This window comes from Panthera onca, chromosome D4, assembly GCF_046562875.1.
Source record: "Panthera onca isolate mPanOnc1 chromosome D4, mPanOnc1 haplotype 2, whole genome shotgun sequence".
NCBI lineage: Eukaryota > Metazoa > Chordata > Mammalia > Carnivora > Felidae > Panthera > Panthera onca.
The window spans coordinates 94405744-94430077 of record NC_138351.1 but is presented as its reverse complement, the minus strand read 5'-3'; the positions used below and the strand labels follow the sequence as shown (position 1 = coordinate 94430077).

General features: G+C 64.2%; 1 protein-coding gene across 9 annotated transcripts; it reads right to left on the bottom strand.

Moving 5' to 3' along the window:
- Positions 1-2: 2 nt before the first annotated feature.
- Positions 3-24334, bottom strand: GRIN1 (glutamate ionotropic receptor NMDA type subunit 1). Of its 9 annotated transcripts, none has more exons than XM_060608134.3 (21): positions 23685-24334; positions 21031-21165; positions 18348-18524; positions 16128-16190; positions 15282-15382; positions 11033-11154; positions 10783-10957; positions 9367-9511; positions 9186-9269; positions 7104-7245; positions 6892-7019; positions 6436-6600; positions 6242-6360; positions 6001-6113; positions 5778-5926; positions 5520-5677; positions 5109-5270; positions 4808-4917; positions 4556-4701; positions 3180-3290; positions 3-1254 (listed from the first exon to the last, which is right to left on the bottom strand). In XM_060608134.3, the coding sequence occupies exons 1-21, from the start codon at positions 23940-23942 to the stop codon at positions 1138-1140; spliced, it is 2880 nt and encodes a 959-aa protein (XP_060464117.1). In that variant the 5' UTR covers positions 23943-24334; the 3' UTR covers positions 3-1137. The 9 variants fall into 9 exon arrangements, with proteins under 9 accessions (XP_060464117.1, XP_060464118.1, XP_060464123.1 ...); XM_060608135.3 differs by having other exon boundaries at positions 3-886; positions 23685-24063; XM_060608136.3 differs by lacking the exon at positions 3-1254 and adding an exon at positions 1442-2316 and having other exon boundaries at positions 23685-24063.

The following is a 24334-nucleotide window of genomic DNA, read 5'->3' as shown; positions in this document are numbered from 1 at the left end:
GACATCACCACTGCACACACCGGGTCAGGGGGCGGCGCGCGCCGGGCCCCCGGGCGGAGGGGCAGCGCGCGGCTGCGCACGGGCCGCATGGGGAAGGCACGCGCTCGACACGGGAAGGGCTGGGCCTGTACAGGTTGGCGGGCAGGGCTGAGGACAGTCCCGAGCCAGTGTGGTGGTTGGCGGGGGCGGGGAGCCTATCGTGGGCTGCGGGCTGGAGGACGCGAATAGCTGGCCCAGCCCTCGTGGGGATTGGAGAAGGTCGGAGGCAGTGGGGGAACCCCAGCGCGCTCCTAGGAGGCAGCTGCCAGCTGAGGGTCAGAGTCTGCCACTGGGGGACGGGCAGGGCCAGCTGGATGGATAGGGTCAAGCGGAGAAGGGAAATGGGTCAGAAAAGAGGGGTGGAGCTGAGGCTTCCAGGAGCAGGCGCTGGAGGAGGGGGTGACCCAGCCAGTCGGGGCCTCGCACCCCCACTGTGGCTCTGGTAGTGGCTGGAGAAGGATGGGGCTTCAGTCTCTGCTCCAAGCCCCTCTGGCCAGGTTAGCCCCTCTCCCCACTGCTTAGAGACCCCAGGGCCCTGCCTCTGCCGGAGTGCCCTGTGGCCCTGCCCAGCCAGCTCAGCTCTGGCCTGTCCTCAGCCGCTCTGGTCCGAGCCTCGGTCCAGCAGGGGCTGCCCGCCAGGCAGCAGGGCGGACAGACAGACGGGAGGCCCAGGGTGGGCAGTCTTGGGCGGGTGGGCTTCCCTCAGGCCTTCCCGAGCAGCAGGACCCATCAGTGTCCTTGGCCGGGCTAACTGGGCAGGTGGGCGCCTCCGGGGGCCTCACACCACGGTGCTGACCGAGGGATCTGAGAGGTTGAGCGTGCCCGTGATATCAGTGGGATGATACTGCTGCAAAATAGAAATACACAGACAAGGCAGCCCGTTAGCCCCCATGCTCGGGGGCACGCGCAGGGCCGGGACGGGTGGACCGGCCAGCCGGCCGACCGGCGGGCGGGCGGGCGCGGCCTGGGGGAGGCTGGGGGGCGCTCCTCCCCCTGACCCCGTCGTGCTCCGGGACTCTGCGTGGGCCGGGCCGCTGTCCCGTCCATCTGTCTGTCTGTCTGCGGGGGAGGGGGGCAGAGGAGGGCGGGCAGGGCGTCTCAGCTCTCCCTATGACGGGCACACATCTGCAGCTGGCCCTCCTCCCTCTCAATAGCGCGTCGCGGCAGCACTGTGTCTTTTTGGTTTTGCAAAGCGCCGCGTCCACCCCCGGTGCTCTATAAATAAGAACCAACAATCAATACCCGCTGGCCCCGCCGGCCGCCAGGGACCCCAGCCCTGAGCGCCCAGTGCTGCCCTGGCCCGGACCGGCCACAGGACAGGGGCAGAGGATCTTAGCAGCCGGACCGACCCCACCCCTCCCAACAGAGCCCCCCACCCAGGCCTCCCTCCAAGCAGGCGCCCAGCCCGAAACGGGGAAACTGGGCTGCCCTCCCCCGCCCAGCCCCTCCAGGTGGCAGTACCCCCAGCCACCCCTACAGGGCAGAGCCCCAGCCCCAGATGCCACATGGCGTCAGGGCTGGCCTGGGGGATGGTCCCTGGTGTCCACAGAGGCTCAGGCAGAGTCTGTTGGGAGTGTGTCCCCAGAAAGGCACCTCGAAGGTCTCTGAGCTGCACCTGGACAAGCTAAGGGCATGTGTGTTTTCTTTGGGCAGGAGTATTGGTTGGGGGGGGGGGGCGGGCTCAAGGAGGCCCTCAGAAAGTTCCCTGTGTAGCTTTTGTGCTCCTCCCTAAAAGTGCTGTCTGTGAGGATACCTTGTCTCCAGGCCTGCCCCACCACCCCTCCTCTCTGGTCTTGGGTTTCTCCTTGAACCCCTTGGCAAGGGCCCCTGGCTCAAGCTCTGCACACTTTTGGGCTCCCAGCTCCCCGACCCTCAGTCTCCACCCCCTGCCAGTGCTGAGCCCCTCCTGGGAAGCAGAGCGGCCCAGGTCTCATGGGCCGCTCTTGGGGCACCCTGATGGCTTTACCCTGGACTCCCGGTTATTCTGTGCAAGCCCTGTCTGTGTCCTGGAGATGTGCCCCCCTTCCAGTGGACTGTGTGTGGGGGAGTGTAGATCCCATATCCACCTTGAAGCATAAGCTTCTGCGGGATGCGGGCCAAGCTGCCCCTGGACTGCAGGGAGGCCAAGGGCAGTGCTAACTCTGGGCGGCCCCCTCCCCACCTCAGACCGGGGTGCCTCTAGCAAGGCTGGGTCCATTTTAGGGGCTTTTATTCCAAGTGTGCGCATCTGGTGCAGCGACAAACTGCCCAAGTTAGGAGGCCTGCTCTGACGTGGCCCTGTGGGGAGAGGAGCGGGAGGGTCAGGAGCTGAGGCGCTGGTCCTCTCCACCTCAGGAGGCCTCTCCTTCCTGGGCCTCTGTCTGGGAGCCTCAGTGACTCCGGCTCTGTAGGCCAGAGCTCAGCCTGGGGTGGGCTCCACCCCCTCTGGTGCCACCCGGTCCCCGCCTGACCGTCCCCTGTGGCTGGGGGCCTGTTCCAACTCCAGGCCCCAGCCGTCCACCCAGACAGAGCCAGGCCCGGCCCCCAGCCCCGGCCCACACAGAGACCACATGGAAAGGGTGCAACAGGCATGGCTCTGGTGAGACACGTGAGACAGGTGTCTGCGTGGTGGGGCTGGCGGCCAGACAGACGGGCGGATGGGACATCACAGCCACCCCTCCGTGGATGTCGCAAGGGGTGGCAAAGAGGGCAGTGGGCCGCTCTGGGAGAGGCTGCAGAAACGGACGTAACAGAGAGGTGGTGTGGCCTCCTGACAGCGAGGAGTCCGGCACAGATTGGCGCCGGGCTCCCGGGGCCCTGGGCGCAGCCCCGAGTCGGTGAGGCTGACCGGCTGACCAACAACATGACACAGCTTCAAGATGGCGCATGGCGTCATGGCATGGGGGGCAGACCAACGCAGAGACACATGGGGAAAGAGGGCCCAGGGAGGGCCAGTGGGAGAAAGGACCAAGAAAGGTCCAGAGAGCCAGAGAGTGAAGACCTCGTGTGCTGGGCAGAGATGAGGGCAGAAGGGCCACAGCGGTCAGAGGTGGGGTGGATGGGATGGTGAGGGAGAGGGCACGCCTGATGCACGGGACACAGACACGGGGGCGGGGCGAGAGAAGAGTCGGAGACGTGGGACTGGGCGTTCTTCCCCTTACCGTGTCTTTGGAGGACCTACGTCTCTTGAAGCTGGAAGCCAGGGTGGAGGTGATAGCCCTAAATGTGGCTTTCTTTTTAGGGTCGGGCTCTGCTCTACCACTCTTTCTATCCTAAAATGAATATGTATAAGTGATTAGACGGCTAAGGGTGGCGGCCACACCTGCCCTCGCCTGCTTCTCGGGGGCTGCTGCCCAGCCTGGCCGCCGCTCAGGCCCTCGCTCCTGCCTGCCTCCCTGTGCTGGACAGACGCACCAACAGCCGAACATGTGCAGGCGGCCTCTGCTCCTGCCCGGTCTTGGGCCTGACCTTGCTCGTGCCGGGGCTGGACTTGGGGGGGGGGGGGTCCCGTCCCGTCTGGCTCTCTTCCTGGGACGTCTGCCTGGCTCCCTGGCTCCTGGGTGGCCCTGGATTACAGGTGTCCCGAGGAGAAGGGTCCCCCAAGCACCGGAGGAGTCGCCCCTCGGGCCCTGCCAGCGATGCTGTCCCCTGAGGGGGCACGCCAAGATTCAGGAAGGGGCCGAGGGGCCAAAGGCAGGTGGCGAGATGAACTGGAGAGATAGATAGATGGAGGTGGCTTCCAGACCCTGGCCTGGGGTCTGATGGCCAGGATGGCCCTGTGCCAGCTAGTGAGAGCAGTGACCAGGTCCCAAGAGCAAGAGTGGGCAGATGAGAGGTGTGGGGGCTCCAGCAACCCATCCTCCCCCTCCCCCCCCCCCAGACCTGGCCCTCCCTCTCTGAACATCAAATTCATCCCAGGACACAGGCTCTGGGGAATCACCCAGAGAAAGAGAAGAGAAGAAGCAAGCCAGAAAGGACCCCGGGGCGTGAGCCCTCAGGCCTGCACAGGCCCCACTACCTGCCCTATTCCAGGTGGGCCGTGGCTGCCCCGTGTGCAGCCTGTTTCCAGCTGGCAGCGAGGTCCCACAGACACGGCCTGGAGTGCCAGGCAGGGCCAGCTCGCCCGATTCAGGCTGGAGTTATGGAGCACAGGACACAGCAGGGCAGCGGGGAAGGGGGTCCCTGGAGGGTGCCGAGGGGAGGCGTGGGGCGGCGAGGGCAGAGTGTCTTGGACTCACGTGCTATACCCGGGTGGGTCCCTGTCTTACCCTGCCTCAGTTTGCCTTCCTATGGAATGGGCGCCGGTGGGCGACTCTGGAGACAGAGGGGCCAGGCGGAGGCTTGGAGCCGGGCTTTGCAGGGGGCAGCCACCCGCAGGTGGCCCCCAGCAGCGCTGCCCCTGGCTGTGGCTCCTAGCTCCGGTCCTGCCCACATGGGCTCCCGGGGGCCAGAGCCAGTGCTTCGGCCTGCGGGAATGGAGGAGGGCCGGGGCCAGGCCGGGCCGTGGGCACCAGGCCTCGGAGAGTGCCTGTCCTACCTGCAAGTTCTTTCTCCACACGTTCACCGCGGCAAAGGCTAGCTGCATCTGCTTCCGACGAGCGTCCTTGTGTCGCTTGTAGGCGATCTCAATGAAGATCAGGAAGATGCCGGCCACAATGCCCCCAGCCACCAGCATGAAGACCCCTGTGGGCCAGGACCCAGGGCCTTAGCTGTTGGCTGCCGGCCTGCAGGCCCCTTGGAGAACCCCGCCAGTGTCCGCAGGGGGACGGAGGGCGATGGGGACACCCACCTGCCATGTTCTCGAAGGTAAGGGTAGCAGGGGCGTTGCTGCGCGAGTCACACTCCTGGTACCGCACCCACGTCTTGTCCAGGTCTTCCATGAAGCCGTTCTCGTGGGACCTGGGGGGGGAGGGCGGGGCCCGGAGTGGGCGGGGCCCGGAGCGGGCGGGGCCTGGCCCGCGGTGGGCGGTGTCTGTGTGCCGCGGCGGCGGCGGCGGCGGCCGGGTCGGGCTCTGGGGAGGGGTCCGCCTCCGGTGGGAGGCTCTCGGAGAAAGGTGCGGGACCGCGGGCGGCGGGGGAGGCCGACTCACTTGAGGATGGACAGGGAGACGTTCTGCTTCCAGGGGCTGTCCTTGCGCATGCCGATGCCGAAGCCTGAGCGGAAGAACAGCTCGCCAGTGGTCACTAGGTCGCACTTCTGCGAGGCTTCAAACTCCAGCACCGCGGAGTCCCAGATGAAGGCATGAAGCTTGCTGCGGGCAGGAGCGGGGGTCATGGGCGCGCGGCACGAGCGGTCTGCCCTCGCCCCTGCGCCTGGTACGCCTTCGTCCTGCCCGACCCGAATCCTCACCTCTCCCTCCGTCCCGTGGTTCCCGTCCAGCCCGGACGGACACTCTTCCTGGAGGGGTGGATGCCCCTCCCCCGTCCGCCCCCTCGCGGGTCCCGCACGCCCCGTCCCCCCCCCCCCCCTCGCGGGTCCCGCACGCCCCGTCCCCCCTCACTTGTCCCGCACGGCTTGGATGGCCTCGGCCGCGCTCTCATAGTTGTGCTTCTCCATGTGTCGGTACATGGTGCTCAGCTCCACCTGCCGCCGGAAGTAGATGTCCACCGAGCTCTGCTTCACAGTCGCGTAGATGAACTTGTCCGAGGGATTCCTCAGCTGCCGGGTCAGAGGGCAGGGCTCGCGGCTGCTCCCGGGCTCCCCCCGAGGCAGAGACCCGCCGACCTCACGCCGTCCGCCCGCAGCGGCTAAGCCTCACCCGCGGGTCGTTGATGCCGGTGATGCGCTCCTCGGGCCGGTCCAGCACCAGGAAGGCCGCCAGGTTGGCGGTGTAGGAGGCCACGATGATCATGGCGAAGCCGGCCCACACCATGCCCAGGATGCGCGCTGAGAAGCTTCGGGGGGCGCCTGCGGGCAGAGGCCGGTCAGCTCCCGGCGGGCGGGAAGGGGCGGAGCGGGAGGCGGCCGGGGCGTGGCCTCACCTTCCCCGATACCCGAGTTGAGCAGGACACCCCAGGAGAACCACATGGCCGAAGACAGGGTCAGCGCGTCCTCCTCCTCCTCTTCACTGTTCACCTTGAACCGGCCGAAGGGGCTGCGGGGAGCAGAGGGCCGGCGGGAGAGGGCTGGAAGGGCAGCCCTGCCCCGCCCCTCGCCGGGCTCCGCCCGCCCCCCCCCCACCCCCCCGCAGGTGGAGGCGTCAGGCCCTCGGGCCGCGCTCACCTGAAGCGGTCCAGCAGGTACAACATCACCGCCACCACGTGCACCGAGAGCCCCACCAGCAGCCACAGTGTGCTCTGGAAGGGCTGCATGAACGAGTCCAGCGTGCTTCGGGGGATCTCCTGCAGGCGCATGGGCTGTCAGCGCCGCCCGACCTCACCTCGGACCCCACCCCACCCCCGCCGGGCCCTGCCTACCTTCTTGACCAGAATGGTCAGGCCCTGGTACTTGAAGGGCTTGGAGAACTCGATGTACTGTGCACGCTCATTGTTGATGGTCAGGGGCGCCACGATCATGTCCGCCTGCCCGCTGAGCAACTCGCCCATCATCCCGTTCCACTCCTTCTTATTGCTGTTGTTCACCTGCGGGGCGATGCTCCGGTGGGTGCGCGGACACCGTGCGTCCCACTCCGGCCGCCGGCTCCCGCCTTGGCTCAGCTCTTGGGTCACCCACTCCAGACCCGGCCCCAGTCTGCAGGCCCCGCCTTGCCCGCAGGCCCCGCCCACACCAGGCCCCGCCCGGTTCGCAGACCCCGCCCGCACCCGCTCAGGCCCCGCCCCCGCCGGCAGGCCCCGCCCACCCCCGTCCCTGTCCCTAGTAAGACTCGGTCCACCCGGTCCCGTCCCTCGTGGCTCCCAGCAATCCACGCGTACCCGCTCTTGAGTGCCGAACTTGCCATCGGCCACCAGGTGCACCTCATAGGTGAAGTTCATGGTCCGCGCCAACTTGATGAGCAGGTCAATGCAGAAGCCATAGCAGCACTGAGGCACTGTGTGGCGTGCTAGGGAGGTGAACAGGGGCCGTAACCACCGAGCTCCTGGCTACTCCGCTCCGCGCCCGCGCCCGACGCCCGTCTGGCACTCACGGCTGCCCGGTGACGTGTCATTGGGTCCTGTGCAGATCACCTTCTTCACCGGGTCCCCATTGACCGTGAACTCCTCCTTGCATGTGCCATCGCTCAGCGTGGGCTTGACGTACACGAAAGGCTCCTGGTGGATCGTCACAATCTGGGGCGGGGGGGTGGGGTGGGGTGGGGAGAGACCCAGCCTGGACCATCCACCCTCAGCGCCCAGACTCCCCTGCACTCCCGCCAAACCTCCAAACCCCTGGTGTCCCCCCACTCCAGCCGCTTCCCTTCTGCTCAGCGTCAGGGGGCCAATACACATCTTCCCCGGCCACCATCAACAACATCTGGCCGTTGCCCTCAGGAGGGTCCCCAGACTCCTCAGCATTCAGAAGACACATGGCCTCCTGAAACAGTGTACCCTTCTCTTGGCCACTTGTCTTGGGGATCTTGGCTTACACATCACTCCTTCCATCAGAGGAGCCTGCTGGAATGGCCAGTGTGCCCAGCACCTTCTCTGATCTCTCAGGGATGAGAAACTCCCTGTCCCGGCCCAGAGCATGCACCCTGCCTGCCACCACCCACCATGAGGACAGGGGCATGTCTGACATCCACTCTGAGCCTGCACAGGACCTGGGACCCGCAGGGATCACCCTTGTCTGACCACCCGGCCTCTCCTGGCCTTCAGCCTCTTCAGCAATGGCTATCTGATCATCTGTCCTGTCTTCCTCTTTCCTTTGCCAATGCTGTCCTCTCTCCCGTAGCTTGCCTCTCAGCCCAAGGGGATACTTGAGGCTTATGCTGGGGTTCTCTCTTCTTCCTATCTTCTGGGGGCCCATAGCCTAGGGGATGAGGGGGACAGATACAGGACACAGGGGGCTGAGCCAAACGCAACAGGTTGAGCCTGCGGAGTGAGCAGGGATCAGTTTGAGAAGGATTCTCTCCTGGCACATGGGGGACGTGGGTCTGCAGGGCGGGCTGGCCAGAGCCTCAGCTGTAAGGGCAGCATTTTGACTTTCCCCGTGGGGGATTGGGAGCCCCTGCAGGAGCTGCGTAAACTTTCATGTTTTTCTATTATACAAGCAACGTATGTTTGCATGTTTAAAAAATCGGTGAGACCAAAAAAAAAAAAAAAAAAAAAAGTTGAAAAAGCCATCTGAATCTGGCAGCCTGGATGGGACCATCTGGACCATCTGGCCATCAGTGTTTTGGCTCTTACTTTCACTTTCCAACACAAGGTATCGAACTGCAAGGAGCCGGTTGGCTTTGGAGAAGCCCACTCTGCCTGTCATGAAGGATGGTGACCTGTGGGCAGGTGCTGACATGGGTCTGGGTGAGAGGCCCTAGGGGGTGGCCTCAGAAAGGAGACTAGGTCAAGAGACATTTGAGGACCTGGGCGTGCCGGGAGAAGGTTCACTGGGCCCACGGCACTTGGGATCTTTGCCTTTGGTGATCTAAGATTCTGGCCCAGTGCTGCTGTGGGCCGGTAACAGGAGGGGCTCTCACGAGAGTGCCGAGGAGGACATAGGGGCCCAGGGATGAACCCAAAGGAGCAAGGAAGAGAAGTTGTGAGGAGAAAGGCCAGCCAGGAGGGTCTCCCAGAGGCCCCAGCAGGAGGGTCAAGGAGGGAACAGCCTGCCATGGAGAATGCTGGGGGGGGGGGGGGGGCAGGGGTGAAAGGACGGCTTGACTCAGTCATGGTGAGAGGCTGTGAAGACTGGGGGTGGGGCGGCTAGGGTCCCCCAGAGGGGTGATGAGTGCAGGAGCTCGAGTCCACAGAACAACCTCTGTCTGCCCCTCCGTCCCCTAGCAGCTCATCCCCAGGAGAGTCCTATCCCACACGGCTTCCTGACTGAAGTGCTTTGGATCCAGAGACGCTCTGGAGAGAGCCCACGGGACGGGGCCCAGCAGCTGCCTCTCCTCCCTCCACCTGCTCTCCCTGCTTGCTCTGTGTCACCAGGTGTGGGCTGTGGCAGCCGGGCGCCGGTCCATTCCCCACTTGCTTCGGTCCTTTGCACTGGCCTCACTGTCCCCGCCTGTGGGCCCGCGGAGCTGGATGGAGTGTCTGGGTGTGGATGCTGGCGCGGGGCGGTAGGCCCCCACCTTCAGCCTGGTGGACATCTGGTACCCTCGGGGCTTCTCTGTCTCTCCACCTGGCCAGATGATCTTCCTGTCGTTGGGGATAACCTGGGGGTGGGAGTATGAGATGGAGGGTGGCCACGCAGGGGTCTTGGCCCCAGGACCCTAAGGCCCCAGCCCCCACCCCCTCATGACCCCCACCTACGTGGGTGCCGTTGTAGATGCCCACTTGCACCAGCTTGCGGTTCTGCAGGTTCATGATGCTGTAGTTGGCGAACTTCCGGTCCCCGTCCTCGTTGAACTCCACACGGCCTGTCACCCCGTCTGCGTACTTGGAGGACATCAGCACCCTGGGGAGGGCGGTGTGAGCACACTCACCGGACACGTTCCCTCTCCCCGGCCTTCTGAGCAGCCCCAGCCCCTTCCTCTGCCTCAGTGCCAACAAGGAAAGGTTAGCAGGAACCAGACCCTCGTGCTGGGGGTCGGACGGTGCGCCTGCCTGCCGGCACCGGACGGAGAGCACCGCCGTGGTAGCCCAGCAACTCCCGAGCCCACGCCCCATTCGAGGGCTTTCTGCGCTTTGGGACACTCGAGCCTCCCAGCAGCTATCCTCGCCCCGGAAGGGAGCGGTGACCTGCCCACCAACAAGGGAAGTAGGGCCGATGTGCTGTCCTGTTGTACGTGCGCGCGGAGCGTGCCCACGAGCCATACACGTGGACACACGTGGCCCTTGTGTGGATGCATCCCTACGCACGTGTGCGTGCCACGTGCCTCGCCCAGTGTGTGCACATCTGCCGCACAAGCCTGCCGTTGTGTGTGTGCTCCTGTTGTGGGCGCCTTAACTGTGGTTCTGCACATGCGATTCCGCGTCTGCTACTTAGTGGGGCGGAGGGGGTCTGGTGATAGGTTGAGTGGCATAGCGTCCAGGGTGCTGTGAAGTAACTCCCACTATGTCCGTCCACTTGGACATCTGGCCAGCCCTGGCTCTCTACAGGCTTAGGTCCCATCCTTAGGGGGCTCCTCGTCTGATGTTCTCGGTACTTGGAAGCCCCCTGTCCCCATCTGCAGCAGGAGCCTCCTCCCAAGGGCTGTCAGCTACCCTGGGGCGCTGGGGTGGGTCTCGGGGTCAGGAGCAGTGGAGGCAGCCACGATTTCAGTGACATTTGAGACATTAATGTCGCTGTTGGAAATGGGACAGATGATTATCACAGTGGAGCTGGAGGTGGTGGTGGAAGAGAGATGGGGGGCGAGGGGGAAGTCCGGGAGATGCCTGTACGCGTAGGATGTCTGACCACCTGCTGAGGAGCGACCACTGTCATCTTCTGAGAGGCCTCACCCACCTCCAGAATAGAGTCCCGCCCACCTCTAGAAGACAATCCCGCCCCCCCACCTCTAGAAGAGAGACCTGCCCCTCCTCCAGAAGAGTCCCACCCTCCTTTTGAAGAGACCCCAGCCACCTCTAGAAGACAGTCCCGCCCACTTGTAGAAGAGAGTCCCACCCTCCTCTAGAAGAGAGTCCCGCCCCTCCTCCAGAAGGGAATCCTGCCCCCACCTCTAGAAGAGTCCTGCCCACCTCTTGAGGAGAGTCCCCGCCCACCTCTTGAAGACAATCCCCGCCCACCTCTTGAAGAGCGGCCCTGTCTTCCAGATGTTGGTGTTGCCCACGCAGCCCCGCGGTGGGTCGGTGATGTTCTCCTTCTCCAGGAGTTCGTGCACTGCCTGGGCCACCACACCGACGGCGTCACTGATGTGGGCCGACTCGTTCTTGCCATTGATGAGCTGCAGTCCGATGATGCCTGGGGCGAGTGGGGCGGGCTTAGTGTCCGTGGGGGACCCCTGCCCACCGGGACCCAGAGAGGTCCAGCACTCACCGTCAGGGGCGTAGCGCAGGGCGTTCCCCGAGATCTCTCGCTCCCCCACCAGCCACACATACCCGGAGCCTGTCATGTTCAGCATCGCGGCTGCGCGGTACACGGTGGCGGCGTCGTCCTCGCTGTGGGGCAGAGGGGGGTGACGGGCCCGGCCGACCCTCCAGCCCTTCCCCACCGGACCTGTGCCTGTGGATGCTCTGGGTTCACAGGTCCTCCTCTGGAGTGTGGCCCTGGCTCCGCCCCCCAGCCCCTCCCTCCCCTGGAAAGAGGCCTGGAGACACTGCAGAGGTGACAGGCCCAGCACCCCCCCCCCCCACCTCCAGCCCTTCCTGGGTCCAGTGATGCTGCAGAGTGGACAGTCCCCGGTACCCCCCTAGCTGGGCCCACTGACCCTACACAGGTGACCGGTCCCAGCCTGCATCGCCAGCCCGCACCTGGACCAGGAGAACACCCCCCCACACACACCCCGACAGCAGAGGTGACGGGTGGAGGGTGGGGATGGGGTGATGGGGCCCAGACCCCCAGAGCTTCCCAGGCCTCTCTTGCTGGCCCTCCCCCCTTGGTGAGCAGGGTCACGGCGCCCCAGATGGTGACGGATCATTGTTGATTGCTTACTTGCTCACGGTACCAGGCACTGCTCTGAGCGCGTTACACGGACTCTCTTACTTAATTCTCACGGTATCCCTACGAGGCGGACATCAGTACTATCCCTGTGTCAGGAGGGGAAACCAAGGCACCCAAACACACGAGTGACGGTAATGGCAGACCCGGGTCTGTGTCTGGACAGTCACCCCAGGGCCCATGCTCCTGTGACCTCCTGGATAGGCTGCGCACACTCTGGTTCTCCAAGTCCACCCATGCGAGACGAGGGGCTGGGGACTCTCCAGGTGGGTCAGATGTTGGTGGGACCCAGCGTCTGGGAACTGCCCCTAGCGCTGCAGCGGAAGCTGCTGGAGGGGGCCGGCAGCTGCTGCACCCGTTATGCTTTGTGTCCTGCCGCCTAGAACCCGGCCATCACGGGGGACAGTGCAGGTGGTCCTGAGCTCTCGGGATGTCCTTACAGGCGAGCCCCTGTGCACCTGATCCCCTAAGGGTCTCCTGGTCAGGACAAGGATCCCGGGCCCGGTAGGGCCATGGGGGCCACGGGGTGGGGGAGTGCGGAACCACCCCTTGCTTCTCTGCCGGACTGGACTTGGCCCCACACAGGCCTAGACCACAACCGGCGCTTTGCCTCTCTAACACGTGGGCACTGGGGCACAGAGAGGCTGGACAGACTGTTGGGTTATTTTCACAATGGCTGACTCTGGAAACCCAGGTGGCCCTAGGCTCCCTAAGGGGTCTGCCCTCGATTTTCTCAAGAATCAGCCAAGACCTTCAGTGTTCGCTCTACGTGACATGCTACTCAGACATAAGCAACACAAACAGAGGTACTCCGGGCAGCCCCGTACCCGAGACCGAAGGAGAATATCGAGCCAAGATGACCCGGAAAAACCAGCACTGTGTGTGGAGGGGCACCTGTGCCCCCCGTCAGTGGTGCTCACAAAACCTGGCAGAGAAGCTCATCTGCTTGACACAGTGCAGGTCTGTGACTTTTGACTTAGCGGAACGAACACACGCCTGTGCTCGTAGCTGTGTAAATCGGTATCGCCAGTAAAAAGTTGTGCGCAAAATCCTGATCGATCCATCAAAACTGTTAGAGGGAAGTAATCAGCCCCAGAAGAGACAATCTCCGGAAGATAGGAATGAAAAGTCTGAGGAACGACTTCTCCGCCCTCTATAGGAAATGGCTCAGAAATGAAGACTGGCTTAATGAGGTCTCTCTGCAAAGTGCTCTCGACAGCCCTCAAGAAGGAGGAGCCAGTGTGTGGGGGGAGGTCCCGGGGTCAGGAAGGCCTGTAGGTGCCGCTCCTGGGGAGCTGGGAGTGCTGGGGGCCGGGCTACCCTCTGTCGTGGGACTGGGGCGTCTCTGCTCCAGGGAGCCCAGTATGTGAGCGGAGGGGTTTCTTCCAGTCTTAACAGTCCAGGCGGGGGCCTTACAGGAATTCAAGAGGGGGTGTTGGTGGCTGTGTGGTCGATACGAGTGCTGTGCCTTTGTCGGCAGCGTGTGGGGTGTGTGTGCGTATGCACGCAGGAACACGTGTGCGCTGTGCATGCGGGTGTGGAGTACGTGCATGTGTGGGGTGCACGCACCTGTGTGCAGGTGTGCATATGTCTGCACATAAGTGTGGTGAGCCTGTATGCGCACATATGGTGTCTGTGCGTGTGAATGGCTTGTGTGCATATGTGTAAGGTACGTGTGTGTGCACTGTGTATGGATGTGTGGGTGTGAGCGTGCAAGCTTGTGAGTGTGTATATGGCGTCCATGTGTCTATACAGCACATGCACAACGTGTGTGCATGTGGCGTGTGTGTGCTCGGTACGTGTTGTGTGTGCTGCGTACGTGGTATTTGTGCACGTGAGTGTGTGAACGTGTGTGTATATGTGTATGTGTGTGACTGGTGTGAATATGCCGTGTGCCTGTGTGCACCCGTTTGCTGAGGGGTGCGTGTGCAAATGATGTGTGTGTACGTGTGGCGTTACACGGTGTGTGCTCGCGTACTCGTGCACGTGGCCCTGTGTGTGTGGTGTGTGTGCATCTGTCTGATGTGACCACGTACCCTTCCCCGGGCTGACCTTGTTGTTGGACTCACATCTGCCAAACCCCTCCTTGACCCTGGGGGCTGGCGACACAGGGTGAGCCCCTCCCAGCCCGAGCTCAGGGGGCTTCGGGGTGTGGTGTGGGATCTCGCTGACCAGGCGAAAACCAATCAGAAAGCACCCACCCCTCTGCTGGGACCCGGGTGTGGTGGGATTGCGTGGGTCGGTTTTACCTGTGGCTTTCTGGCCTGCGTCCCGGTGGCCACTCTGATCGCAGTGTGTGGGCTGGACGGGTCTAGTCTGACGTGACCTCATCCTTTGTAAAAGCGCCCAACGGTTGAACATCTATGTTTTGGCATAATGAGTTCCTCGAGTTGCTCTGTCCCGGGGGAAGGGGCCTTCTGGCTGCCAGCTGACCGTCCGCTTGCCCACCTGCCCGTCCACTGGCCCACCCACCCACCCTTCACCCCACCGCACCCGCGGAGTCTGCCTCAAGCCCTATGATGGGTGAGGGGGAAGAGAACCAATCAGAGGATCTGGTGGCACCTTCCTGGAGGGGCTTGTTCTGGGAGGGACCGTGCAGCCCCCTGACCTTGTCTGGACAAGCCCTCAAATCCTTCTCCTCCCCAAGCGCCCAGGGTCGGATGGTTGGCTTGGCAAGTGGCCCATGACGTGGGTGAGTGGTGAGTGAGGGCTTCCTGCCTTCCATCCCAAGGAGCCTTGATTGGCCCCACCTTGCTCCTGCACCTCGAGGTGGGGCGCCCGGCTCTGTGTCAGAGATTTGTTGACTGAATGCACAACGGACACCTGTCCTGAGCCTCGGGGTGTTGCTGTCTGTCTGTCTGTCTGTGGTCTGCCGGAGAGCAGCATTTGGGGAATGCTTCTCTGGGTGAGGTGACCCCCCCTTGGTCCCCTGCTCTGTTGGAGCCTGGCAGTGCTTCTAGGAAGGGGTGGCCGGGGGGCCGTGCCCACCCAGGCCCTCCTGGCTGTTCCGTGGAGCGGGGCTCTTCCTTTTCCTGCTCCGGGTGGCCTGCCCTCTCCCTTCCCAGGGGATCCTAGCCATTTACAGACAGGGAGAGGTTCCCTAGGGGCTCGTTTCCAAAGTCGAGGTGTGGGTCAGGCCCTGTCTGGCGGCGGCCTGGTGTTCACAGGTCCCTAACTGGTTCCCTTCTCCGTGCTGCCCACTCTGACCATTGCAGTCTTCCCGTCCTAGGACTCTGGCTCTCTCCCCGCTGTGGCCTTCTCACCTGGGCTCACCTGCACACATGTCACTTCCCACTTCCCTGGGCCTTCTCCCTGCGCCCAGTTCCCAGAGCCCCGTGACACGTCTATCACCTCGGGCCGTGTTTGCCTTCCCAAAGGCGGGGGCTTATCCGTCGTCCAGCTCGGAGCGAGCGGCAGCAGGTGACGGGAAGGAGTTGGGATGGGCTCATGGAGGGCGTGGCATCTGCCAGGGCACCAGCTGTGTACACGGGAGTGGGGGGCGGGGGGGGGGCCGGGGTCTCCCTGGAGATGGCATTTCGGAAGCTGAAACTCCACTTGGGCCCCACAGTGCCCGTGGCCCAGGTGCAGCCCTGGGTGAGGTGGAGGGAGGGGCCCGGCCCAGCCTCACCTGGCAGAGAGGATGATGACCCGGGCCTCCAGCTCCCGTGCCTCCATCAGCAGCGCCGTCACGTTCTTGGTCCCCGGGTCGAACTGCAGCACCTTCTCAGCCTGCGGTGTAAGCGAGAGTGTCAGCGGCCGGCTGTGGCCGGGGACACAGCGCCTCAGGGGCGAGAGTCGGGCCGCAGCTGCTAGGAACCCAGAGGCGGCGTGGCTCGGGCTGCCCCGGCCTGCGCCCGCCTCCTGCACTGTGCACCTGCCTGCCTGGCTCCTGCTGGCCTGGCCCGGCCTCGCTCGCTGTCCCTTCTTCAGCCTGCTCGCTCTCCTGTCCTCACTTTTGCACTGAGCATGCAAGCTGAAGTGGGCTGAGACTCAGAAGGACGCGTGCAGCGGACAGGAAACAGAAAAGAGTTTTGGAAGGCAACCGGGAGCAGAGATGGGGCCGACTTTTCCAAAACCACGGGAGATCCTCTCAGGCCTGACCCCGCAGGCCCCCTGCGAGAGCGGCTGGACCGGGGCAGGCGGGCGGCTGGGCGGGCGGGCTCCCTCCTGGGCTCCACGAGGAAACCCGGGGGGTCCCAGAGATTCGCATGCACTTCCCGGAGAGCGGCTCCTCCTGCGGCCGCGCCTGCTTCTCGGCGCAGGCCAAGGCCGGGGCCGCGGTGGGCGGGCCGCGGACACCCTCGCGGCCCGCTCCTGCCCTCTCCTGCCTGCGGCTGCCTGCCTCACGAGCTCACTCTCCTCACCGCTCGGGCCTGCGGCGCGGCAGGGCTGGGCCGACGGCGGCCCTAGCGGCCGAGGCGCCGGAGCAGGGCCCCCTAGCCGGTGGGCGGCGTGCACGTCCATGCATATATACCTTGGGTCCACGCTTGTTGTCATAGGACAGTTGGTCGAGGTTTTCATAGTTCCTTTTTTTACTCTGATGAATAATGTGCACAGAGAAAATATGCAGACACAGAAGAAGATTATAAACGGTTGAAAATGACGGCGCTAAAGCAATCACACCACCTCCTCGGCACGTCTGCAGACGGGCACGTACCTGGAGCTCGCAAACACCTAGGCCCGAGCGGGGCTGGGGGCCAGGGCGGTGCTGGGGACGAGGGGGCACGGGGGCCACCGGGGCTCCCGGCCACGGAGCTGTGCTCTCGGACACGGTCATACTTGGGAGAAAGGGAGGCCCTGTCTGTGTCCACACCAAACGTGTCCCTTTGGGGTCCCGCCTGCCCTCCCGACCCCTGCCATGCACCTGCCGTGTGGCCCCAGCAGTACCCACCCCGCCCCGGTCGGTCCTGAATGGGGGGTGAGCAGCCCCTCCCTCATGCCCTGTCCGCTCTGTCCCTCCGCCCGTGGCGTCCTCCCTTCTGTCTCCCTTAGCGGCCCAGGTGCCTGTTCTCACTGACCGGTGTGTGCACACCCGTCGGCCCACGTGTGCACTGGAGAGCGAGTACGATAGGATTGTGTGTGTGTGTGTGTGTGTGCACGCGCACATGCACGCAGGGGTGGCGAGCACCTGTGGGCATCTGTGTGAAAGTGTCAGTCTACATACGCTCTTCGGTGGGGAAATGAGGGCCAGAGCCATCTGAGCCCTGGCACGTGTGTGCGTGTGCACGCGCGCATGTGTGTGCAAGCATGTGCATGTGTGTGAGCCGGTGGGGTGAGTGTGCCCGTGGGCTGCATGCCCACGTGTGTGCCCAGCTGTGGTCTCAGCGTGTGGTGGGTGATGTGAGGTGTGAAGGGACTGTCTTGGGAATGATAGCATGTCCCTGTGACCACGGGTGCACATGGGTGGATGTGCAGGGACGTGGCTGGTGAGCGTGTGAGTGTGTGCGGCCACAGGTGGGCACGCCAGGAGGTGACCGGCCTGCCAGGCGCTGGGGGATGCTGTCTTGGGAGGGGTGGGGCCCACGACGCTGGTGGTCAGCCCTCCCTCTCAGACTCAGTGTCCCACAGCAGGGCCCCCCCCAGGACCCTCTGAGTCTGCCCTCTGGCTCCGCCCACCCCAGCCGGTGCCCTCTACTCCCTTCAGGGGCCTACGAGGGGCCTGGGGTTGGCGCTAAGTTTGCTGAAGCCAGCTCTGACTCCACAGGCCGAACGTGTTTCCCGCCACCCCCTTGGTCTGGCCTCCAGGGCCCGCCCCAGCCTAGGCCTCCCTCCCTCTCTGCCCGGCTTGGCCTCGTCCTGACTTAGGGGGGCCGTGGCACGGGTGTTGAGCACCCAGGGCTCTGTGCTGGGTGAAGGCGGGACCCTGGGCCTCCTCAGGCTGGCAGTGGGGGTGGGGATGGGGGTCACCTGGACCCCCAGAAATTGCCACTCTGCTCTCTCTGCAGCCCCAGAGTGGGCGCCAGGCTGGGGCTGGTCGGCCAGTGTCTCTTGTTGGGGTCCAGAGCCCAGCCCCAGGGTAGGGGTGAGGAGGGGACTCGCAAGGCGCTCATTGGGGAGGGGAGCGGAGGGGGAGGCCTGAAGGGGGCAGAGCCCAGGCTGAGGGGTCCGGGTGGCAGGTGTCGTGGATGAGCTCTGGTGAGGACAATGGGCAGCTGAGAGGGGGCGGGCAGCGTGGGAGGCGTGGGGGGGGGGGGGGAGGCGAGGCCTGCGGACGCGGAACGCGTCACAGCAGCGAGGGTACAGGGTCCTTTGGGGAGGGGCCTGGCGCCGGGGCCGCTGTGGCCCTTAGGCCGCTGGGGTTGGGGAGTGGGAGGGGCCGAGCCGGGGCCTGGCTGGGGAACTTGGGGGGGGGGGGGGCGGGGGTAGACGGTGGGGCGGGGGGCGGGGCTGCGAGGGTCCGGTCGCGGGGCGGGGGGCGGGGTGGGGTGTTTGCGGAGCTCCAGGTGGTCCTGCCCTCGCCCCGCAGGGACTGACACGAAGGAGATTTCGACTAATGGCAAAGCGAGTGAAATGAGCCGAGAACAGGCTGGGGCGGGCGCTCGCCAGACGTAGTGGTGCTGACCATGCACGATGGAAAGAAAGGGTGTTCACACACGGGCCACAGACACAGCGGCAGGCAGCGCGCCGGCTCCTGCTCCCGCTCCTCCGGCGCCTCGGCTCCTCCTGCTCCTCCCGCCCGCGGCCCGGGCCTCACCTTGGACTCGCGCTCCTCCAGCAGCGTCTCCAGGCGCTTCTGGGCGGCCCTGCCCTCGTGGTCGTCGCTGACCAGGAGGATGATGTGGTTCCAGCTGTAGACGCGCATCATCTCGAACCAGACGCTCGACTGGTGGGAGTAGGGCGGCACCGTGCGAAGGAAGCTCAGGTGTATGCTCTGCGGGGACACGGAGGGGGCTGAGGGGCCTCGGGGACGGAGACCTGAGCCCGCGGCCAGCGGGGGGCGCTCCGCCGGCCTGCCCTCCTGCCGCTGGAGACCCTGCTTCCTCCTACCCCTACCCTCACACCATTGGGGGACACCTGCCGGACGCGGGGACCCTACTCCCACTGCTGCCTCCCTCCCCCCTCCCACCCCCGAGTCATCTAATCTCAGAAACAGCCTCCGTGGAATCGTTCCTGAGGCGACCAGCCACCCCCTGCCAGACAGCCTGGGTTCAAGAAAGTTCCCACTGACTTGGGGAGCTTCCCAAATTTGCATAACTGTAGTATTTGTCAGGAAATCTTTATTTGGGGCTAAATATTTCTTCTCTTCAAGTCCAGGGGTTATTGGTTGCTGACCCTGCCTTACTTCTCTGTGTGCGTATTTTTGCAGATTTTTTTTTTTAAGTTTATGTATTTATTTTTGAGAGGGAGAGAGCGTGCGAGAGTGAGCAGGGGGCAGGGGGCAGAGAGAGACGGAGAGAAGGAATCCTAAGCAGGCTCTGTACCATCAGCGCAGAGCTCAGTGTGGGGCTCGAACCCATGAGCCATGGGATCATGACCTGAGCCGAAATCAAGAGTCAGAGGCTCACGGACTGAGCCCCCCAGGTGCCCTTCTGTGTGGAAATATTAGCAGCCAGCCAGGGGCGTGGCAGGACACAGCATGTGCGCAGCCCTCCCCCGCCTAGGTCCTCTGTGTTAGCCCCTTTGGTGACCCCGCAGACCCACAGTGATCTTGCGGTCCTCTGAGACGTCCAGATTAGTCTTTTACCTGCTCCCTCGTTGTGACCTGAGGGGCAGTGTTTTGGAACCTGGCTGTGAGAATGCCCCTGTGCCTCTGTCCCTCATCCACTTGTAGACAACATGGCTACAAGGGGGTTAGGGTTGGGGTCCTGGGCTGACTCTGACCCAGGCCTTCGTGGTCCAAGTGCTGGGCACAGATTCGCAGTGGGCCGGGATGGTGAGTGGGGCCAGGCTGGATTTGTGAGGTTTGGTCATTTGGTTTGACCTCATACTGGACCAGGGAGCTGGGCCACAATCTGGGTCTGGGCTAGGGTTCTGCCCTGGAAGAGGGTGTCTCCTCTCTGCCTGTGAGGTGGCCTGTCTGCCGCTCTCCCTCCTTCTACATATGAGAGGACTGGCGCCAGACAGCTAAGGTTGGGGGCCCCAGGAAAGGACCCCCCACTTCTCTGCAGCTGAGGGCAAGTGCATCTGAACAGTTTGGGTGCCTCGGCTGCGTGCCAGGGTTCCCAGAGCCTCGGGACACACACATCCCTGACCTCCCCAGACACCCCTGGCCCTGGCTGGGATGACCTCGTGCCTTAGGCGGCTTTATCCAGAATTGTGGGCTCCCAGCAAGACGAACTTGGAGGGGATGGGGAGACCGGGCAGCCCCCACCACACGGCCCCTCCTCCGGCCCCTCCCGATCTGTCTGCAGGTAGGCCCAAGGTCTGAAGGAGGATGTGGGCCAGGCTGTGGGGCCCTCCCAGCCTCTTGGTGGCTAGTGGCACCCCCAGCTGATGAGTCCTCCCGGAATCACGAGCAGACGCCGTGAGAGAGCAGTGTGACCTCGAACAAGTTCCCCACCTCTATGGGAAACCACCCCAGTGGCCTCCTGGCCTTTCCAGCTGCTACTCCAGGACCGGATGGCTCCCCCACACCCCTCCTGGGGACCACAAGGGCTCTACGCGCTGCTGACTGGTGCTGCTCCCGGCCCCGGGCCTGCAGACCCCGGGCCAGGCTCTCCTGCCGCAAGCCGCCTCCTCTGTTACCCTGCGCGCGTGCCCACATCCTTCTCAGCTGTGCCCTGCGGTGGGGAGGGCTTCTCCCGGCCCACGGGGACCTCTGCTGCTCCCCAGGGCTTGCTATTGGTGCCTGCCACCTGCCAGTGGGACACCTGCCAGGGTGAGCGTGTGTGTGTGCGTGTGTGTGCATGAGTATGAGTGCGTGAGGGTGCCTGTGACGGTTGGTCTGTGTGCTGGAGCGTGAGTGTCTGTGAGTGTGTGCGTGAGTGCAAACGCAAGTGTGTGACGATGTGGTTGTGCACGCCAACGTGCGTGATATGCGTGTGCGTGTCAGAGCACACAAGTGTCCGTGTGAATGTGTTCGTGTGCACATGAACTTGGTGCGTGTGGGCGCGAGCGAGTGTGTGGGTCTGTTTGTACCTGTGACTCTGCGAGTCTGAGTCTGTGCTGGCGTGTACGTGCATGCGTGTGGATGAGTTTGCATCTCAGGCCATGGGTATGGGTACGAGTGTGTGCACATGCCTGGACGCGTGAGCTCACGTATCACCCTGCTGCTCCTTGAGCCCGGAGCCCATGGTCCGCGCACGTCTGTGCCCCGCCCGTCCTGCGTGGTGCCTGCCCGGCCTCCTCCCCCTCCCCAGGGCAGCTGCCTCCGGCGGCCACTGGGTCTGAACACAGGAACAGAGCCAGCTGGGTCCCCACCGAGTGGTCAGGCTTACCTTGTCTGAGTAGATGGACATACGGGTGGTCAGCCCCAGGACGGGGATGCGGTAGAAGCCGGCTGTGTAGGAGACGGGGGTGGGAGTGAAGTGGTCGTTGGGGGTAGGTGGGTGGCTAACTAGGATGGCGTAGACCTGTGGACACAGGGGACAGGGTCAGCTCAAGCCGGGGGTGAGGGCGGGGTGGGCACGGCACTGGAGCTGGCTGCCGGGAAGCAGCAGAGGCTGACTCAGCAGGCCGGGGGTGGGGACAGGCAGGGGCGCCGACTGTGCACACATACAGCCCCAGGGGACACACTCCCAGCCAAGGGGACAGGACCCTACAACCACCCTCAGAGGAGAAGCCAATCGCAGGGGTGAGCCGGAGGCAGAGCCGGACTGCAGGGTGCAGCAAGAACACAGAGGGAGGCGACCGACCCCTCCCCACACTTCCCCTGCCGGGGCCTCCCTTCACCTTCTCACACTGGGCGGGGGGGCTGTGCTGGGTGCGTAGTGAGACCCTGGCAGGGAGGGTGCAGGACCGTTCTTGTGATGGTACACACCGCCCCCAGCGTGGGCTGGGGAGAGTGACTGGTGCCGCATCATGATGACAGGCACACCCGTGCCACCCACTGTCCCTCCTCCTGGGTGCGAGAGCCCGTAGTTCAGAGACTGGGAGGAGCTCCAGAAGGCTGCATCTAAAACTGCACATTGGGCCTTGTCTGGAGAAGCCAGGCAAGGAGCCACCGGAACCTTCCGTCTTTTTGCCAGTGTCTTCCGGGGGCCGGCTGAGCCCCGCTTAGTTTGAAGGAGACCCAGTGCTGATTTTGAGCGCTGACCACATCCTCACGGAAGGGAAGGGAGGGGCTGGGGGGGGGGGCATCCCGGCTTTCCTGCCCAGACCGAGGCCCCCGGGGGCAGGTCTGAAGCCAGTGGCTCAGCTCTCCAAGGCAGAGAGGTGGTGGGGGGAGCGGATGTCTGGGTGATTCCACGCTACCCTCATGGGGAGGACCTGTTCTGTCCCAACTTTGCCTTCTACTCTCTGAGCAACGGGGTGCCCCTCTTCCTGCAGATGGGGTGGGGGTGGCAGGCTCTGGACCCATCTGGTGGGGGCGACGGCTGCCATGCTAGCGTGGCGCTTGCCCATAGGTCGCGCTCAGTGAGTGGCAGCTGCCGTCACCTTTGCTCTTGGCACTGGCTGTTCTCTGAGGGAACAGACTGTGTCCTGTGAGTTGGAGGAGGGGCCCCCGGAAAGGGCCCTACCTGGACTCTCTAACTCTACCTCTTTATGTCTCTCCCTCATCCCGGATGGGACGTGTGACCCAAGCCACCAGCCACAAAGGCTTCGCCCAGTCGTCTCTAGTGTTCGGGGCTGGGAGCGTGGGGTGGCTTATGAGGTGTGAGGGGCGGGGGGCAGATTTCTGAGCGAAGCTCAGCCCTGTCCCGTCTGCAGTTGCAGCTGTGAGGACGGGTTACCCGTCCCAGGCCGTCCCACCCGTCTGCACCCAGAAGTGCCCTGTCCGTGTCCGGATGAGTCTCTGGCCGTGCCAGTGCCCGCGAGTGTGTGCGGGATGTGCATCGCGTATACATTTATGGCCCAACATGTCCATACGTATACTGTGTGTGTGTGCACGATTGAGCCCGTGTGCGTGGGCACACGTGTTTGCATGTACCCCCGGGTATGCCAGGCAGTATGTGGCACATGAGTGTGCGTGTCCACGGATGTGCACGTGTGTGTGGGCAAGTGTGTGTGAGTACGTGAAATTGGCTGTGTGATGCTGATGTGCATGAGTGTGTGCTAACGTAAGGCTGCGCGTCTCTGTGCGTAAACCTGGGTGTAAATGCGTGCATGTGTGAGCGTGCATGTCCACAGATGTGGTGTGTCTGTCAGGTGAGCAAGGACGAGCCCCGTTTGGCCCCGTGTCGGTCCTGGCTCTTACATAAAGGGCTGCATTGCAGTGATCCCGTGCTTTCATTGGAATTCAGCAGGCAGCACGGCACAGGGGCGGACAGCTCTGACAGGCGAAATCCCAGGAGCCGTGTCCTCCCCCGCAGCGCTGGCTGTCGGCGGCTGCCATGCTGGGCCCTGACACCTCCCACATGCTCAGCCCCCACTCCCACCCCACAGAACACCCTGCTTCAACACCTGGGCCGTTTCCCATCTCAGGCAAACCCACGGATGGGGGGAGGGGGAGGAGGAAGGGAAGGAGGTCTAAAAGCGGAGACAAAGATGGCCCCGGGGCCCATCCTGTTTAGAGACCCGCGCATAGCGCGTGCTTGTGGCTGGGACAGCATCTCTGCCCACAAGCCCAGAATGCCCACCCCCTCGCTGACACAGTGAGGAAACAAACCAGGAAATGCTTGCCACATGTCTGCACACACTGGTCGGGATCTGGAGCCCTGAAACCCTTGCGGGGACTGACCAGGGTGGCAGGTGACCAGCTGAGGGGAGCAGGATGGGGAGGTGGCGTTCAGCTGCTAGTGAGACCAGCTTGCTCCAGAATGAGCCAGCTCACTTAGGAGTCGTCTCTTAAGAGGGCTAGGGAAGGCTAGGATGAAACTGGAACAGTAGGAGGGAAGATGGTGGGGAGGCGGTGGGGGAGGGGCAAGAGCAACGCAGTGGAGGCCCTGGCGGGGGGGGGGGGGGGGGGGGGGGGGCGGGGAGGGGTGGGCACCTGGCTGGAGATGAGGTCCTCGCACACCGACAGGGCCATCTGGATGGCGTTGGGCTTGTGGGTGACCGAGGTGGCGTTGAGCTGAATCTTCCAGGAGCCATGCCGCTTATTGGCCTGGTTCACGGCCTCACGGAACATCTGCTCATGCTTTCGCGTGCTCAGCACGGCTCCGATGTTGACAATCTTGGGGTCGCAGGCGGCACGGGCAAAGGAGCAGGAGAAAAGCAGGGCGAGTGTCAGCAGGCGCATGGTGCTCATGGGCTCCGGGCAGAGCCCTAGCTCTGGGCAGCGCGAATGCGGGGCCCTCGGCGCATCCCCAGCGGGGTGTCCCGGCCGTCCTGCGCGCGCCCGATCTCGCGGGCTGGGGGCGCCAGGTCTTCCCCCGGGGCCGTAGTCCTGGGGCGCCTGCGGGAGGGAAGAGGGCACCCGAGCCCCGGGCCGGCGGGCGCTGTGCTGGGCGCGCGTGGGTGCCTCGCCCCGCGCGAGCGGCTGGCGCTGTCCGCGGTGCTGAAGCGCGTCCCGGAGCTGCTCCAGGCGCCCCGCGCCGGGAGGACGCCGCGGCCGCGGCTCCTCTGCGGGCTTCGCTTGGTGCTGGTCCCGACGCTGCGGCGACTGCGGCAGCTGCGGAGCCGCGAGTGGGGCCAACGTCT

Coding starts and splice junctions, on each gene's coding strand:
- GRIN1 (XM_060608134.3), bottom strand. CDS start 23,942: ATGAGCACCATGCGCCTGCTGACACTCGCCCTGCTTTTCTCCTGCTCC. Junction 16,191..18,347: donor TGGAGGAGCGCGAGTCCAAG/GTGAGGCCCGGG, acceptor ATTATTCATCAG/AGTAAAAAAAGGAACTATGA. Junction 9,512..10,782: donor ACAGGGCCGCTCTTCAAGAG/GTGGGCGGGGAT, acceptor CGCCCTCCCCAG/GGTGCTGATGTCCTCCAAGT.